Here is a 14,548-nt window from a genome sequence, read left to right on the forward strand (position 1 = left end):
CAAATTTGAGTACAGAGATTATAATCAGATTCAGATGATATTCGAGATAGTTCCAACAAACTCAGAAACATGTACAACTAAAAAAAAGATTAATAATGAGAAAACATGTTCAGAAACAGGCTTGCGAGTCTTCTTAAACGAAAAAACCAAAATTCGAAGTAGACTATAGAAGATTTTCACGCACAGGACTACTACTTTACATCAGATCCATCGATGATGACAAAAATAAGGATAAATTCAGATGCATACCACACGCTGATATGAAAATCAGCAAGTGTTACGATCCGGATTGAACTAGTCAATTTGCCATCGTCAGGGCCCCAAATGGAGTACGCCCCATCGAAGAAAAGCAAATGCTGGCCATGGTTTCGGTCTCATTTGACATCATCAGGGCAACATAGCTTTTTTCTGCGATGGAAAACGTTTGGAATTGATGGATCCTTATTCAATACTGGCAAGCGCTACTGAGTACTATCCAGTAACACAGCGACTACTGATGAATACTATACAGTTACACAGAGTGCCAGATAATAACAACTCCCAGAACCTATGGAGCACGTTTTATTTCCAACTGATGCGTTTCTTTCTGCCACCACGTACCAAGTGAAATACATATTATGAGTGAATGAATCTAAGAATAAAACTACTCAGAGAAAAAACAACAATGGAAATGTTTGCCATCAACCGCACAACACAGGAAAAAGAGTTCAACCATTTCTTATCCCTTCAATAAAAAAGAATTGATCACCATCTTTAGATATGACATCATAGTAGCAATTTTGAATTTTTTCCTTAGAAGCCAAAAGACTAAGACCCGTTTGCACCAAACGCACTTAGTGTTAAGTGACCCTTAAAATGAACCCTTAACTTAAATTACGTTGCACCAACTGTTAAGTGACATTTGAATGGCTAAAGCTAGCCTTAAATTTAAGCGCTCCTTTAACGACCACTTAGGTATTTAAGGCCGGGATTCTAACCTAAAATAATTTCCTGAACTGGCTGCAGAACTTCCCATTTTTGATGGATTTTAAAAATTGAATGAATTCATTGCTGAATACCAAGCCTTTTCTTTTGCCTTTATTGTAATGCCATCAGTCTTTTTTAATTTTCAATTTGGTGTCACAAATCATACAATAGTTAGCAACAAACTTTTCTTCTGTTGAGAAGTTGAGTGCCCTTCGTAAATTACCACTACTTGCTTGGCAATCATTCACCGTATTCGTACTAACAAGGGCAATAGGGACATTTTCTTCATGTTCCTCTTCAACATTGGTAAAACAAATTCACACAAGACCTTACAGAGAAAGTGTTGTACTTATATAAACTCAGGTACCTTTTAATGTTAATGCTAATTCGACAACAAAAAGTTGTTACTCTTTGATAATATTATAATAATATCCTTGACACCGACTGACAGGACAATAAAGTCAATGAAATGACAACGATCATCGGCAACTGGCCAACCAATGAAATGGCTTTAGTGGACTAGGATGAAGTTGCACCAAAATAAAAAACTGAAATATCACTAGATATAAAAACTTAAGGGCCCCTTACCTAAGATTCTGTTGAGCCACAGTCGTGCAACTGGGAATAAAATTAAGCGTCCCTTAACTTTAAACGAGGCTTACTTAAGTACTCCTTTTGGGGGATTGGTGCAAACGGGCCTAACAGAAATGAAATTGAGCAGATTCTGTGGCGAGAAGGCAATCAAAACATTCTTGATGCTGTTTCCCAATAATTGCAAGAGATAGAAAATGCCACTCCTAAAATTTGTTTCGCAAGAAACATTTTCCTTATTCATATTATACCATTGAAAAATTAATTTGTGATAGCTTGATCAATTTTTAACGAATAAAGTATCTTGTAATTTCTGGCTACGAGTAACGGTTTTTTAGAAAAAAAAAGTTTGAAGAGATACGTAGATTCGTATATAGGCTGGAATTATCTTCGAAATTAAATTCATCTAGTGACCTAGTAGGCGCATATCACTGACATTTTAGGCGTAGGGGAACATATGAACATGACCAAAAACTTTTTTGATTGTCTTGTCGCTCCCATAGAAGGTCAGTTTTCCGGTTTTTAAAAAAAATTTAGAATTGCTTTTCAGGTGCCATCTTTAGGGACATGTATCAAAGCAGGTGGTGCTAAAAAATAAATTTATAAGAAAGACCTATACCATTGTTCGAATCACACCCCTTAATAAATTTTTTCGCACCTCTTTACATCCTGTATAACTCAAGTAAAGGATTGTTTTTCATCTTCTTACAATCCTCAAATAAAAACCTGCTTTCAAAAACTATTAATTTATCAACTGAAGAAATTTCTCATGTTCAAAACAATCAAGTTTTTCAATGAACCATCATTTCATTAACTACCTTTCCCGCTTGATTCACAGAATGAAAAGAATTTCTTAACATATATCTCTTTTCGTTTTCCACAGCCAAGCGAGATGGTATTGACAGCATTGTCCCACTCGGTCATCGAATGGGAAGATTATCAAATCAAGAACAAATAAAGCTTATAAAATATCAAGATGAATCATCCATTACCTTCGAACCCATCTTTTCAACAAATATAGTATGACAATAACAAATCAGCGATCAAAATAATAACCTCAGACCGTGTATCAGGGCTCATAGGGGAAGGGTTACCAAAAAAATGAAATTTACGTACGAGAAGCACGAATTTTTTAGCATGTTTAACTCGATATCGGTTGATTCATTCAACATAATCTGTTTATGTTGACGTTTCTCATTTACCGCAAACAATTCTTGTTAGTCACTTATCAATACCCGATAACAATCATTATCATCCCATTTTTATTCCCTATGTTTTACAAAACAACCACTGTGTCGAGCATGTATGAAATACTCTCCACTCAGCGAGTAGATGTACTGGAAAAATTTGAAAGTAGCACTGATGGAAGTCGGAACCCTATGCAGGTTGAGTCTTTGAGTCCTACAAATATTTAAACAGTAACAGTATATTCTTGAGGTCAAAAGAAACACTTTTTTCCTTTACTATTGAATCCGAAAAAAATGTTTTTTATCTCACAACGGTTTTATCGAATGAAATGAATTTAGGAATATAGTTTTTCGTTTATTTGATTAATCTTTTTCGAAAACAGGATATCACCCACGTCTTCCAGTTTTCTCATTATGACTACTACGTACCATAAATTCAAAGAACCCAACTCTCGAAACTATAAGTTGGACTATATCTAATGAATATTTGAACGTTTTGTAAAATAAAGATATTCCTCATATTTTCTCGTATAATTAGTAGTTTTCGGGTTATTTGATGATCAAAAACTAAGAAGTACCTGTGAAATTTGAAAAATTGGGTTCTTTGGCTGAATACAACTTTGTTTAAAAGATCCACAGATGTGTAGTGTCACAGTTATTCTGAAGGTAAATTTGTTTTTCCAGGGGTGGCACAGCTGATTATGAAAACTCAAAATGGCTAAGTATATCTGTTCATCAGGGCCTAATCGGAAAAAATGGAATAACAAAAAAGTGTTTCTTTCGACCTCAAGAATCTACTGTTAAAATATTTGTACGAGTCACGAGTCAGAGACTCACCCTGTATAATCACACAAGTGATTAAAAACGAAAAAAACTGTTGACATGTAAAAGCAATTCATGTAACCGTATAAGAATTCTCAAACTGATAAACCAAAATCTAAAATTTGCAGCGCGCCTAATGAACTTTCAGGTATTTCTATTCTATTTACTACCTTTTCATAATTGAATACACACCCCACCTCCAACGAGGACTGGCAAAGTATTGATTTATGACTCTTTCCGATCCACCCCCTCTTTTATTAACTTTGTATCCCTGTCCCCCACTCACCCTATAAACGACAAGAGGGAACACTTTTCGAGATCCAAATATCGTCGTTTTTTATTTACTAGAATGGGTAGCAAAGGCGGAAATACCGCACAAAAAATTATTTTCTCTATGACGAATCAACAATATATGTGATCACAAATACACTGCTCAACAATACATAGGGGGTCACTTATAAATTTCTCGTTATTCTTGGCTTCTGTTAAGTATCTGGAAAATCTGTTGAACATGTGTTCTTTTAGGAAAAACTGGGATATTTTAAGTTCTCTTTATTATATTCTTTTCATACTTCATCTAGATCTTGCCCTCTGAAATCGATTAATTTTAGTTATAATATTATTCAAATGTAGAATTCCCATATTTTCAATTCATTTTTTTTTATAAAACATTTCATTATTTTCTGAGAAAAACAACTCCGGTGTGTGATCGAAATAAATCTTAAGACGAATATTCCTGAAATAAATTGACGGAAGGCAGTGAATCCTATCAATTGTTGAACAGTGTATTTGAAATTCGCATTTTGACAGTAGGGTAGCGGTTGAGTTTCAAAATCTTCAAAAAGTACACTTCTTTACCCCGCATAACTACACTTTCATTTGATTCAATACGTGACGTACTGAAACCCTTAAAAAAACAATTCCGATACGAATTTATCTCAAAAAACTATGAGAAAAAATCGTCAATTTGAAAAAATAGAAAGATTTATTTTTTTCTGGCATATAGTAACGTTTATCTGGCGAATGCGGAAAATAATAGAAATGAGAAATCCAAAAATAACTTCTTCTAAACAATTTTTTATGTTCGATTCCATTTATCATAAAATTTTTAAAACGATGTTCACAAATATTCTTTTAAAGATAAGACAGTTATTGAGCATGAAGAAACAAATGGAAAATTCAAATTGTTTCGTTTTCGTGAATAGGGTGAGCAAAATTCGTTGTCTACTGAAAGGATCTTGTTGTCATCCGTTTTCTTCTAGATTTTATAGTTCTCGAGATCCCCCCCCCTTAGTAGACAACGAATTTTGCTTACCCTGTACAAGGTGGAAAAACTACGAGAGCTTGAAGAAAACGGATGACACATTTCCCAGATCTTTTTCTGAGAAACAAAGAATGGTGAAAACCGTAGCCTCCTACGATTCTTCGTTTCTGAGTTATTAGCAAAAAATCAAATTTTGACGATTTCGAAATGTTCTCATAACTTTTTTGTCTTTGAAGTTACAGATCTGAAAATTGAACCTTCTCAAGCACTTTTATACGTAGAATCTACTGGAAAAGATTTTTTTCCAATTCAAAAATAACAAATTCAATAAAAATTTGCATGTAAAAAAAAGTTCGCCTTATGATTCTACATGAAAAAATATTTTGAGCTCGTCAGTGGATTCTACGTGAAAAATGGCCCTGTAAAAAGGTTCAAGTTTCAGATCTGTAACTTCAAAGACAAAAAAGTTATGAGAAGTTTTCGAAAACGTCAAAATCTCAGTTTTTGCTAATAACTAAAAAACGAAGATTCGTAGGAGGCTACGGTTTTCATCATTCTTTGTTTCTCTGAAAAAGAGCTTGGAAGTGTGTCATCCATTTTCTTCTAGCTCTTATAGTTCTCGAGATCCCCTTAGTAGACACTGAATTTTATCCACCCTGTACAATCGATTGACACTTTCAGAATCACGAAAGAATTTGGAAATGAAGAAAATCTTCGCTCAGATTTCTTCGAAATTCCTCAAAATTCCAATCTGATGCAATGTGGATTGTCTATCCCCGTCAACAATAAAAAATTTCGTCGAAAACGTGATGCAGATAAAAAAAACGATTTTCCAACCTGAACCCCTGAAAAATAATAATGCCGATGTTCTCCCTTTTGGTCGTTATGAAGCCCATCTAAAAATAAAAATCGCCAGGGGTATAACCGACCGATTCACGAGGGTACAAATGCCGAGAGGGGGCAGAAACACTGGCAATAATCAATATGCGTCCGCTGCCTGGAAGGCCCCCCTGCTTTGTGTAGTGCAGTCGGTGGGGTAAGTTCATATCGTACGGACCGGGGCTAGAGCGGTTATTTTACTGGCGGCAAATAAGGTAGGGGTTGATTACGACAATTTTTACGTTTTTTCGCAGATAACAGAGTTTTTCTTTTCACTGTGTTGTTTTTGGTTTGTGTGTACTTAGTTTTGTGTTATTCTAGTGGCGTTCACGCTTATTGCGGTGACGGAGAAAACGATGAGAGTGGTGAGACAGCTGTCGTTACTCTCTGGTTAAAACACATTGCCGATCCGCAGCTTTTAACCCACTCAAACACGCATGAAAGTTTGCTGTCGACGGTTATTTCAAACGTTTTCACACTTCATATAAGTACAAGGTCAATGATTTCACAGTATCGTCAATATGAAACGTTTTTTGTCAGTTATCTGATACAGGAGTGAAATGAATTTTTCTACTGTGAGACTGTACGGGTTATTTTCGAAATGCCTGAATCGCTTTCCACCAAATTTTCACAGTTGACTTTTTTTGGAAAGTTTTCAAGGCGACAAACTATTGGAGACTAAAATTTCCCCTTCAACATGATATCTTTCAATTTCTGATATTTTTTATTTTAATAAACTTAGCTTCAAGAGTTATGGGTTCTTTGAATATTTGGTATTTTTATGGTACGTCATGGTCATAATGTGAAAACTGAAAGACGTCTGATATTTTGTGTTCGAAAAAGATTCATCGAATAAATGAAAGAATACACTCCGAAATTGATTTCATTCGATGAAATTGTTTATGAGACCGAACTAAAAATAAAATTTTTATGGTTTTTCAACAGACTGTATCTTTTAAACCGAGCCGATTCGCAAAAAATGGTATAAGAAAAAATTGTTTCCTTTGACCTGTTGAAACAGACTCACCCTGTATATACCCAATTTTCAGAATTGAGGAGGGAATTTTTGACAATTGAATAGTTCAAAAATACCCCCAGTCGTGGTGAGCCATGAATATTATTTCCAATAAATAAATTGAAAAAAATATTCATCAAATGGATAGGTGTCGAGTGACATATCATTTTTGAATGTTTGCAATTCTATTGATGAAGTCGTTAGAAAATTTCCGGTTAGCTTTCGTTTCGACGTGAAAATTGGATGGAAGTGACGTATATTAAGTACATTTTATGTTGTCAAGTTATAAAAAAATAGACGGTTTTCATTGGGACACCTGTGTCCTGTCGCGAATAGAGATAAACAAACTTCGGATGAATAATTGATGAAATTCTGCAAAAATATCTAATAAAAGTCACGTCATAAGATAAATTTCATCATAAAAACTGTAGGAAAACTGGAAAACGCATAAAAGAAACATACCTATTTCCTATAAATTGTTGGAACTATGCATATTGGGGTATTTCGTTTGCAGGATCCGGAGTTCGTTTTTAATTACCATTCGATAAAACATTCTTTGCAGCATTATTTCATATCAAATACCTATATTACCGAAAGTTTTCGGTTTTCGTGAGCAATATATTTATGTAATTTGGGAAACAATGAAGCCATGTATAAAACGTTTGGAAACGTTTTGCGGTGCAAACGCTTCGTCGCTTCTTTTCATTTCTATGATCGATTCTATATAAAATTGTTGGAATTCTCACCAGTTTGTAGATACCAACCCATTCTCAAATTCTTTTCTTTTCTTCTGGTTCTTAAGTAGCACTTATTGTTATTGAACATATTTTATTTAATCATTTACACTTTTCATACCTCTGTAAAGATTTCACGAATGTGTACGTAAACCGGGTCTAATTTGACATTACTTCGATCAATCACAGATGATCCAATCCAACGCTCTTCGATTTTGATAAAACATGAAATTGAATTCAGGGATTGGAATGAGAAAAACGATAATTTTCCCTTAAAACTAAGTTTTCAATAACATCGTGTATGTATTTTTCGGCAATGAATCGATTAGAGCCAGGAATCATTTGTAATACCAAAACACAAATAAACCTGCTGAGAAATTAGTTTGTTAATCTGCATAATGAACTGCGAATTTGAATCTCTCGATTCATAGTTTATGGAAAATAAAGAAGGTATATCGACAAAAACAAACAACTCTTCGTTGTGCCCCATGACTCCCTATATTGAATTGACCAGGGTTTTCAAAGGTACTTACTTGATTCCTCACAAACTTATTCTTTTTACTGTACCATTTCATTCCATTTCGAAAAAGGATACTTTCAACTAATGAATACTCTTCTGTTTTCAGATGGAGCTACCTGATTCAATTCAAGTCGTTTCAGACAAATACCTTCAAAATATAAGTGATGCCTTCAAAACTTTATACAATGAAGAACAACTTTCAGATGTAACAATATACTGCAAGGAAGGTTCTTTGAAAGCCCATAAATTGATTTTAGCAGCGAGCAGTCCTTATTTCTGCAAAATCTTCAGGGAAAACAGAAACGAATTCCCAATCCTCATACTACATGGAACCTCGATGACTCAGATGAAAAATTTGATCGATCTCTTGTACACTGGAATAACTGATGTTAAGAAGGATGATATTGAATCCTTAAATAGACTGATAAGAGAATTCGAAATCAAAGGAGTGAATTTTGGGCAAGAGACATCATCCAGTAATGTGAGATTGGAAATAGTGAGTACAATATTGATGTCAACAAATAAACTCCAATGAGTCGTCCAATTACTATTTCAGAATGGAAGTAATGTATCTCCAGACAGTATACACAATAGAGATACAAGGTTCAAGGGTAAAAAAAGGGTTGCAGTAGATTATGAGCACGATGAAAATCTACCATCTACTTCGAAGATTGATACCAGTGAAAATCATCTACCTAAGAGATCCAATTTAGGTAAGAAATAGTTGGAATGAATCCCCACAAATCATAAAATGAAAGATTCTTTCAGAAAATAGTCATAACGAGGAACTTAATCAAGTAAAGATAGAAGCACCCTCTCCCGTACCAACTGAAAGTACAATTTTTTCTATGAGTGATATAAACAGTATATCTGATGTAAGATTGATTTTTTTAAGAGTGAAATATTCGCTATTTTGATATTTTTTTCAGAGAAGTTCATATACAAGTAATTCAACAAATAAAATTTCCGCTTGGGCAAAAAAACAAAGGAAATTCAAATGTCATCTGTGTCCTAGCAGGTAGTTATATAAATGATGTATTTATAATTATTTTTTGGTATTTTCTGATTGTAAAAGAGTTGTTGATGTTTATTTTGCTCTTTCTAGCTTCAAAAGATCATCTCATCTTTCCCGTCATCAGCTAGTCCACACTGGAGAGAGACCATATTCTTGCAACAGATGTGATAAAGCATTTTCCAGAGTAGACAAACTGAAGCATCACATAAGAAAAGCCCACGAATTCATACCAGATTCTATGTACGAGAGGATAGATGATACCAACGATAGCGAATCAGAGTCAAGTATGAGAAACCAAACTAGTCCACATCAGAACAATGCAGAAAATGTCTATACAACTGAATACGTTGATCTTCCCGCACCAAAGAATTCACAAGGAAGTTCACCACCATTATTTGTAAGTACATTTTTAAGGATTGATCCTTAGGTAAAAAAACTGAGAACTTTCTTGGATTTTCAGACAATTTCACACATAAGTACGATTTTAGAAGATAGTTTTGTCAACCCTACGAAGAAAGGAAGGGGAAGACCAAGGAAATACCCATTATCGAGTAAGTTTATACTCTCAGTGATTAACACCTACACTGATAAATTGGGACTTGTGTGACAAAAATAGTCATACCCGCAAAAATCTAAGAAAATTTTACCGCTTGTCATGAATATTTAGGATCCTTTGTTCTAATTTTCCATTTCAGCTGCCCCTCCTTCTGTGCTAAACAGCAATCAGGAGCAACCCATTTCAAATTGTATCAAAGGTAGAATTTGTTGTAGAGCTAGTTAGTGTTTGGAATGCTTTTTAGTACCTTAGAAAATGTATTTGTTTGCAATTTAGTTATTTATTAATTAGACTGTGACTTTTTTTCCTCTCTGAGGGAAAAAATATACAAAAACCGCAGACAATGGGAAAAATATAGTGGTTCATAAAGATTTTCTGAAGGTACTTTCTCTAATTTCAGTGAAGAAAAAAAGGAGGTCATGGGTGGATTTGTTCATATCAGGTATTATATTCAATATTTCCGATTTATCAAGATTATAATGAATATAACTATTTTTCATTTCAAAGAAAACGAAAACAAAAGGACATCTATGCGACTCAGAGAAAAAACACACAAAAATACAAATGGTAAGGTACTAAAAGCTGAAAGGACTTTGATAACGTCCTATTTTTGTAGAAGATTATATGTTTTCCCAAATGGAGCATAAAATTGATACAAATTTAATGTGTGAAATATGTGACAAACCATATGTATACGAAGGAAAATTAAAAGCACACATGAGAAAGATACACAACATATCCGATTATGCTGTAAATGAACAGTCAGATTTTGAAAAATGCCAAGAGAATAGCATAAATACTGAACCTCATAATGATAATATAGGGGAAAAAGCAACGTTAGTAAGTATATGTACAGAAAAATCAATGAAACTTGGTCATCAATTTTAAATAAACACTGTAAAAGCTCTCTCCACATCTGTATATTCTCATTTTTGTGTTTAGAAATCTATATGCAATCTATTGAATTGACTAATAATCTCTTTAATCTGCATGCTATTTCAAGTGTCTGCTCCCTTCAGAATGTGAATTCCAACACAACCGGGCTTGAAGATTATGATAAAAGTAAGTTTCTCAAACCTACAGATAGAAAACTAATAATTCAATTGATGTTATTGCCAGATTCGTACAGTCATTTCATTTGACCAAAATCATTCACTCATATCAAATTATAATTGAAGTGATCTTTACATTATATTTCTAGACAAGGATAAAGCACAGATGTCAAATCAAATTAATTGTAATCCTGACGCTGAAGAAGGTAAGAAGGAAAATTAAAATAGTTCAAAGTTGATCTACTTTTTCACCAATAGGAAGTAGAACAACAGAGCATTTATCTTATGAAGAATTACGGAAATTGCTACCCAAGGAATGTTCCCTACAGCCAATAGTTGTAGACTATGAGGCACCGGGTGGTAATTCTGAACCAAACAAAATGAAAGTTTGCGTTTCATCGAGTAATACCGAAGAACTTTATCAAAATGACGAAGGGTCTGTTTCGGTAGGTCTGAAACAGAGCTAACAGCATTGAATCTTCAATATTTTATATTGCAGATATCCAATACTGTATTGAAAAGTGTGACCTGTTCACCTGTTGAGAAAATAGATGCGAAACAATGTAAGATATCTCACCGTTTGGTAGTTAATGGGAAATTTACAAATAACAGAATGAAATAATTTGTTTGAACACATATTCATACAGTTTCTCATTGCAGCAGTTTTAAAATCCACACGTAAACAGAAAGAATTTAAAGCTAGAAGAGCAAAGAAGAAGGTAGGAATTATAAAGTATACAAGAGTGCGAAAACAGAAATTTAAAGATTCTCGCTATTTTCCTGAACAATCAAAAGTAAAACGTAAGTTGTATCAATGTTAAAAGAATTGCCGAATTTTTTATTGCCAGTGTTTTTATTTTATGCACAGCACTATGACAGTGCAACAGTTTATTTTTACAGTAGTACTTTTTGTCACAGCATGATTGTTTCAGAATAAAATTTTTCTGGTGTAAAAAATATTGTTCATTGTAAGCAAATTTATAGTTGATGGTTTTGTATGAAGCATGCTTGTGTCCACTTCATGAGACGTGGGTTACGAACACGTAAAAATTATTCTGTGTGTGTGTTCTTTTCGAAAAAAAATGCAGCCTCATCCCATATAAAAACGGTAATTTGGCAGTTAATGCTCGTCTAAAAACTCGACAATTCCTTTGTACATTTCTTCATTTTGGAATAGATGTATTAAGTCAATGTGTTAAATTACAGCATCTGATGCAGTTTCTCCTCCACTCAAGAACGATAGCCATCTTGCATCTTTGGTAAGTCATAATTCCAGAGTAATAATGAAATCATTGAATAATTCAAAAATGTATGATTTTCAGAACATTCCTCAATTGAATTCAGCGATAGAAATCAGTTTAATAAGTAGTGATAAGGTGAATTCATCCCCAATCATGTCGCGAGGTAAGATAATGCATTATCGAAAAATATAAAATTTTTCACTATTCAAATAATTCCAGAAGAAAAAAATGACGGAGATCTCTCATTGACGATCATTGATACATCGGGAAACTGTCAGCAAGGTACAATAACCAAAACACAAATAGAAATTATCCTGAGAAATTTTCATTCTCAGATAAAAATTATAGAAATGTATAACAATTCTTCTGTAGGGTCAAACATTCCAATCGATGAATTAAAATCATATCTTTCAGAAAATGGGGATCAGGACAACAGAACCATCAACAATTCCAAAGAATGTGAATTGAATGTTCTGAATTATTCGCAGTTATCCGTAAGTTCAGTTCTAATTATATTTTTTAAGTTTGAAGAAATATTTTTCTGACCATACGAAACACTATCGATAAACCTAAATGGGTGGGTGCATCAAAACCACATGATCACTTTTTTGAAATTACAGCAATATTCAGAACCTCACATGTCGGACTTTCCGCAGAAAAAGAAAAGAGGGAGACCAAAAAAAAGTGTTGAGGGTGAGTGGCTTGAACAAAAATTTTGTTATTTGATTATCTTGAAATGTAGAACTATCCAGAACGGTGAAAATTTATATATCGAACATATGTAATTATAATCCTTTATTATTTTTATGGAAATATATAGGCAATTGCGAACCAACATCGGTATTCGTTGTAACAAGAAGAAGGGGTAGACCAAAAAAAAATTTAATGGGTGAGTATTTTTGAAAAGACTTTGAAACACTTATTCGATTTGAGCGTCTGAATCATCGATACAAAGCATGTACTTGCAATATTCATTATTTCCATGAAAATAAATAGGGAATTCAGAACAAAAAACCGACTCAACTCTGAAAAAGAAAAGGGGAAGACCAAGAAAAAATTTCAAGGGTGAGTAGCCACTTCTCGGAATGTTTAGGTAATATATCTATCTATTTGATTGTTTGATATCTCAAAATTTTCTTCTTTTCACAAATATAAAAAATCGTTTCTCAAGCACGCACTTACATTGTACAGACAAAGAGGAAAGATCAAGAAAAATTTTTTGAGAAAAGTAATTAGGTATGTAAAATTTTAAATCATTTAGGAGTGTTTCAAAATTTTCGAAGACAGGAAACCACGAGAATCCCTATATTAAGCAAGTATCTGAATACTGATTTCATGAAAATATATGATTCACCTCAATGGAATTCTTGATGATAAAGACCAACAAGTGGTAAGTGCATGTTAAAACCAAAAATGTGATTTCCCCTTTATAACCACTAATTTTTCTTTAGATTGCATTTCGAATTTGATAGAATTGAGTAGTTTTTTTTTCATATTAGTTATTAGAGAATTGGGAAGAGTATTGATCATATTGTTGACTTTATCATTTTGAGGGACAGTCAAAACATATATTATATCATGATTTGCATGTTGGTGTTAGTAGTTTACTCGCGTTATTTCGACACTACAAGACTTACATTATTGTTGTAAATTTTTGGCAAGCGGTAAAATTATAACTGAAGAAAAATACTTTGTAAAACACACTTATGTAATTTCAAACATCATATTTTTCAGTTCCCCCTTCAGTGAAAAGAGGACGAGGCAGACCAAGGGGCCAAGGTATTTTATATTTAAATATTCTTGTGAAAATAATGGAAACAAAATGTCCTTGTAACATAAATAATAATCGTGAAGCAAAAATACTATTTACATTTGTTCTTTTCAGTTTTTTCATCAAGACCTAGCATCCAGAATTACAACCTAACAAACTTGCCGTATGGAGATCTGAATTATTTAACTGGCCAATCTGATTTAGTAGATGAAGAAGAGGAACCTCCTGTGATAATGGAACCACTAGTTGAAATAAATATGGACCAAATCGAGCAGAAGGAAGATGCAGAAACAAGAACGGATGAGGAGATTGAAAAGAAGAATCCTATAGAAATTACGAGAATACTGCATTCGTCCAATACGCAGCCTGTTGTACAAATTTTAGATGGAGGCGTTAAGGAAGAGCAGACTGACGATGCGAATTGTGATGAAAATATCGATATCAGCGAAATCGAAAATAAAATTGGGCTCATAGGAGAGTGCACCATATCTGTTGCTAATTGATATAGATATCTGAAGACTGTTTTATTGTTTGTTCACCTTCTGGTATTTCCGATGTGCGTAAAATAATGTTTCATCAATAATATATTACCTGTTTTAATAAAAGTATTTTTGTTTGAACCAAAGTTTAGTTTTGATATACCAACGAGGTCCTGTTTGCCTGTTATGAGATTTCCAAAAATGATGATATAGGGGAAAGGTGAAAAACGGTCAGGTTTCTTTAAACAATGAAGTTTTCGGTCAGAATTTCTTATATGTCAGTAGTCCCAAAACCAAAACTCTCCCTGATTTTTTGTAAGCCGAAATGACCGAATTAAAAAAAAAGTGAAGCTGGGGTTATATACAGAAACTGAATTAATAAAAAAAGGTTACAACTGGGATTGATTAGTTTTAGATAATAATCCTCATGTTACTTCAACGTGATAGTTTTATATA

The 14,548-nt window shown here is 33.5% G+C and overlaps 1 protein-coding gene across 9 annotated transcripts; it reads left to right on the forward strand.

The window, feature by feature from the left end:
* The first annotated feature begins 5,840 nt into the window (after positions 1-5,840).
* LOC123316530 (zinc finger and BTB domain-containing protein 8A-like) lies at positions 5,841-14,238 on the forward strand. Of its 9 annotated transcripts, none has more exons than XM_044902648.1 (17): positions 5,841-5,924; positions 8,085-8,474; positions 8,535-8,691; positions 8,747-8,853; positions 8,908-8,996; positions 9,084-9,390; positions 9,454-9,544; positions 9,689-9,748; positions 9,950-9,991; positions 10,057-10,116; positions 10,166-10,389; positions 10,542-10,611; positions 10,751-10,807; positions 10,860-11,164; positions 11,262-11,402; positions 11,808-11,860; positions 11,924-12,005. In XM_044902648.1, the coding sequence occupies exons 2-14, from the start codon at positions 8,085-8,087 to the stop codon at positions 11,066-11,068; spliced, it is 1,863 nt and encodes a 620-aa protein (XP_044758583.1). In that variant the 5' UTR covers positions 5,841-5,924; the 3' UTR covers positions 11,069-11,164; positions 11,262-11,402; positions 11,808-11,860; positions 11,924-12,005. The 9 variants fall into 9 exon arrangements, with proteins under 9 accessions (XP_044758583.1, XP_044758582.1, XP_044758584.1 ...); XM_044902647.1 differs by lacking the exon at positions 5,841-5,924 and adding an exon at positions 7,625-7,983; XM_044902649.1 differs by lacking the exon at positions 5,841-5,924 and adding an exon at positions 7,625-7,983 and having other exon boundaries at positions 11,265-11,402.
* The last annotated feature ends 310 nt before the right edge of the window (positions 14,239-14,548 follow it).

The sequence above is a fragment of the Coccinella septempunctata genome, chromosome 7, assembly GCF_907165205.1.
Source record: "Coccinella septempunctata chromosome 7, icCocSept1.1, whole genome shotgun sequence".
NCBI classification, from domain to species: Eukaryota; Metazoa; Arthropoda; class Insecta; order Coleoptera; family Coccinellidae; genus Coccinella; species Coccinella septempunctata.

Excerpts from the sequence above, each read along its gene's own strand:
- LOC123316530 (XM_044902648.1), top strand. The coding sequence starts at position 8,085 with ATGGAGCTACCTGATTCAATTCAAGTCGTTTCAGACAAATACCTTCAA. Across the intron at positions 9,992-10,056 it reads GGTGGATTTGTTCATATCAG|AAAACGAAAACAAAAGGACA; the intron begins GTATTATATTCA and ends TTCATTTCAAAG. Across the intron at positions 10,808-10,859 it reads TAATCCTGACGCTGAAGAAG|GAAGTAGAACAACAGAGCAT; the intron begins GTAAGAAGGAAA and ends TTTCACCAATAG.